Source organism: Melampsora larici-populina, assembly GCF_000204055.1.
Source record: "Melampsora larici-populina 98AG31 unplaced genomic scaffold MELLAscaffold_5, whole genome shotgun sequence".
NCBI classification, from domain to species: Eukaryota; Fungi; Basidiomycota; class Pucciniomycetes; order Pucciniales; family Melampsoraceae; genus Melampsora; species Melampsora laricis-populina.
The window spans coordinates 191,353-195,613 of NW_006768769.1; the positions used below are offsets into that span (position 1 = coordinate 191,353).

General features: G+C 41.6%; 1 protein-coding gene across 1 annotated transcript; it reads right to left on the minus strand.

The window, feature by feature from the left end:
• Nucleotides 1–2,358: 2,358 nt before the first annotated feature.
• MELLADRAFT_33683 (uncharacterized protein) lies at nucleotides 2,359–3,338 on the minus strand (the record flags this gene model as incomplete). Its single annotated transcript, XM_007406238.1, has 5 exons — nucleotides 2,359–2,457; nucleotides 2,575–2,884; nucleotides 2,979–3,070; nucleotides 3,168–3,177; nucleotides 3,277–3,338. Coding segments are annotated over 5 exons (573 nt in total), but the record flags the coding sequence as incomplete, so codon positions are not given.
• Nucleotides 3,339–4,261: the final 923 nt, after the last annotated feature.

Sequence of the window (4,261 nt, forward strand, 5' to 3'; positions counted from 1 at the left end):
ACTGACCTTGCCTACGTTCTCCCACCATTCATTTGGCATGTCGATCTTGCCACCAACCCATCCAACTCCAGAGGTCATTTTGACTTTTTTCATTCCAGTATAAGAACTCTTGCTCTAGATCGATAGCCGAAGAAAAAATAAAAGAACTTTGATTAAAATGATGAATCGATTTTGAATTGAATATCGAGGCAAATAACTGACCGTGGTGTATAAATTTTTGATTTGTTCTCTATTCACCTTGTCTTCTGGATATGCAAGAGTGTATCTCTCGTGAACATTGGTGTAAGCCACGGGTTTCCAGTTGCCACCAATCATGTTACCATCCTCTTTTTCAGTTAAAAACTCGTTGAGTATAAAACAAATCTTGGAATCGGTCCAGACTGCTCTCGCGACTTTCACTGTAAACATCATTCAACTTCCCCAATTTGGCAGAGGAAAATGATTAATAGTACAGTTTTTCATAAAAGAATCTAATACTGCACACCTGGGCCATTTCACCCACACTACATATGTGCAGCAAGCTAAGTCAATAGTTGTCTATCATGTACATACAGGTCTGCTCAGTTTTTTGCCCATCAGAATAAATAAATCACATGTTATACCACATGTAACTTTTTCGACTTTGAAATTTTTTTCCCAAAAATTCACTACATATAATTCTGTAGCTGCTCAGGCAATATTGTTGAAGCTATGTCTTAGTAACAGAAAGTGTGTTACATGCAGTTGAGTTGATGAGATCACACCAAAACATTGAGTCAGTGTATGTAGTCAATCTTTTGGAAGCTGTTTTCAATCTGAAAGAAGTTACAGCATGTATTACATATGAATAACTTGTCCTGATGAGCAGATAACTGAGCAGAACTGTATGTACATGATAGCCACATATTCACTGAGCCTGCTACACATATGTAGTGTGGGTGTTATGGCTCAGGTGTGGAGTGATAGAACATTTTATGACAAATCATACTCCCAATCATTTTTCCCTGCCCACTTGGGGAACCCAAATAATGTCTGCAGTGTTTTGGAGCGTTCGGATCTTTCTTGGCTCGAGGCATGATATGAACAAGGAGGGTCGAAAGTCGAGATCGGACGACAAACAAAAAGGAAGAAGTTGGATGTTGGAAGTGGGAGAAGAGTGATGAAAACCGTTGAGAGGTGGTTGACGTCGAGGAGCCAGAGTATGATTTTGTTGACGTCGAGGTGGGTTGAAGGGTGTTGAAATGAAATTTGACCAAGTTCGAAAAGGAGTTTTACGAGTGGAAAAACTCCCTCTTTGCGGTTTTCAAAACGTACCTTTTAAACTCCTTTGAGGACGGGGAAGGAGTTTCTTTTGGGTACCGTAATCACTGCCAAACGACTTTTTTTGAACAGCGTTTTTTCTAAATTTCAAGGGAGTTTATTCCAATAAACTCCCTACAAAAAGCGCTACCAAACGTGCCCTTAGGTTCAATACTATCCGCATCTCTAACTGAAACTTGCCTCCCACGAGTACGAATGGACTTTGAGCTTTACAGGTGTGGTAGGAAGAGAAGTTCTGGAGAATCTAGTGTGTAGAAGATCTGGGACAAAAGTGTACAAGAAGGGTGATGGATGTTTGGGGTCAAGCAGAGTAAAGGTCAAATTGGTGGTACATACCAGGCCTTTATAAGTTCTAATCAATTCATTAGTTGCGGACTGGTTGTGTTCATCTCATTCATTTTACAATGCTTCCACCAAAGTGCGGGACACCATTGAAGGCAAATCCCACCAAAAGAGACCTTTTGAAGGAGATTACAGGAACATCATGTCTATAAATCAGACCCGTTTGAGAAATTTCCGTTTCTTTTTTTCAAACGTGTGGGCACTATGTCCTGCTAATTGAGATAGAAGCACAGTATGAATGAATTCTACCCATATGAATATACAAGAAAAAAAGACAAAATCAATTCGCCAGAAGTGTTGCGCTATCAAACCCAAAAAGAAAGATGAGACAGTTTTTATATTGAGCGTGTCAATAGAGCGATTGTAAATAAGCATACTAGGCGACAATGCAGTCGCAACACAATTTAGAGATCTGGTTCTCTGTCGATTTGACCTCAGGACCATGGCCGACCTTTGCACACTGTGGAAATTGATCAGGACCGTTGATAGAAGTTATCGAAGCTGAATCACCGTGACAAGCGTCTGGATTTACACTTTGTTGGGCGTTTCGGCTAGTACCTGATAATGGGTTTGGGGCAATCGAAAGGGAAACTGAGGACCTTCTCGCCTGCTGAGAGAGCTGGTAGCCAATGTTGTTGATAAATCGACGACTGTTTTGAAAACTTTAGTATCACGGAAGAGTTGTAGCTCAAGTTCGAAGAGAAGTGATCACTTTACTCACTTAGTCATTTTCGAGTTTTTCCGGTGGGCGATTGCACCCTCACGTAGCTTTGCAACTGAGCGGATCAGTGAAAAGAAGATCTCCTCAACATTGGTCTGGTCAAATGTCAAACAAAGCAATTCAGATTTCGTTATGATGAATAGACATAGGCGCAGTGACATGCCAGATACTACGAATATCGCTTGGGTTTGTTTGCGGCTATAGCTACTCACGGCGGCCTTTGCGGAACATTCATAGAACAACCCTCCGCTGTCATATGCCAGCTGAGCGCCCTCGCTGGTCCCAACGCTCCTCTGATCAATCAAGTCCACTTTATTTCCTGCCATCACGAAGGGGAAGGGGAAGTCCCTTGGTTTGAGATTCGGAGAGCCTGAGGTGCTTCGATACCCGCTGTTACCACTCGTGCGGTTGGCAATCAGCTTCAAGAAATGTGGTATGGCTCTAAAAGAGCTAGTCGAATTGATTGCATAGGTGACAATGAAAGCTTCGCCTTGTGTGATCGCATGTTCCACCCACAGATCACTATTTCCGAAGTGAATATGATACATCGAACGAAACCATTTCAGTACGTATATTAATGTCATGGTTCGTCAGATCTTTAGCATTTGCACATTACCGGTATTCTTCCTGCCCTGCAGTGTCCATGACTTCGATCTGCCAAGGAACTTCATCCACCATAACAGTAGTTACGTAGCTATCGTCTATGGTCTACAAAATGAATAAATCAGTATGTACGCCATATCTTGAGAACCCGAACGCGGGGGTGAGGGGTAACGCATATCTCTTGGTTATTATCGAAACTCACAGGATCGTAACTGTGATAGGATCCACATATGTAAGACGGAATCCAGGTGGTTAGACACGCATGTAATGGAGCCTCCAGCCAAACAGAATTAGAGTATGTATGTACTGACGACTCAAAAAATTCATGTTGCATGAATTGCAACGTGAGGCTAGACTTTCCGACACCACCCTCTGCACGTCCAAACCACAATAAACCACAACAGACCACAACAGATGCCGAAAAAAATATAATTCATCAATTGAAACATGCGGGATAATAAATAATCAAAGCGTCAGTACGTACCTCCAACGATAACTATGGTTAACTTATTGACCTTCGCAGTGACGTCTGAACCCATCTGACAAATTATGCTGACAATAGCTCGCCACTTGAGAGATATCGAGCTTCGTCCAAGATTTTCTTCTTGTGAAGATCACTGGTAAATTATATGAATCCGAAGGATCTAGGTATCTATGTAAATAGGAAGTAGGAAGTGAGTCTCAACGTTTTGTGGCGGTGATTGCTTTGTCCTCGGTCACTTCATAGTAATCATTCGAACAGTTGATAAGCCTTCGAATATATGTAGAATGTCGAGACTGTCCACCTGTCAAACTAGTCCCTTCAATTGTACTGCTGAAGTGATCTTGATGCGAAAGACCCCCGAGTTTTAACGCTTCCTCCGGTAGTATAATGGGTTATTGAAATTCGAAAGCTGATCTAGAGAAGCTTTCAAAATATCATATGTATCATTGATCAGAAATATAAGATTATCAACTGTAAAATGGCTTTCAAAAGGAGGGGCAATAGTGATAACAAACATGATTTTTTGAAAAAGTGGAAAATAAACCATTTTCCAAAAATAATGCATTCCTCCCAGCTTGCGTAAGAAGCCTATACAAAACGGGGCTTTGGTGTTGTATGCAATTTGGCCAAAAACACTTACAGAAAGAACTCATGAGTCCCTCGCTGCGCTTCGGGTCAGCAGGGTGCGAGACTCACTGTGAGACTTTATCGAGTATGAGCAATCTCTGCAAGTTCAAAACGATGCGAGAGCTGACGGGAGCTCTTTTTATTTAGCTTGACAGGGTATTTATGCAGGCAACTCAAATTTCAAA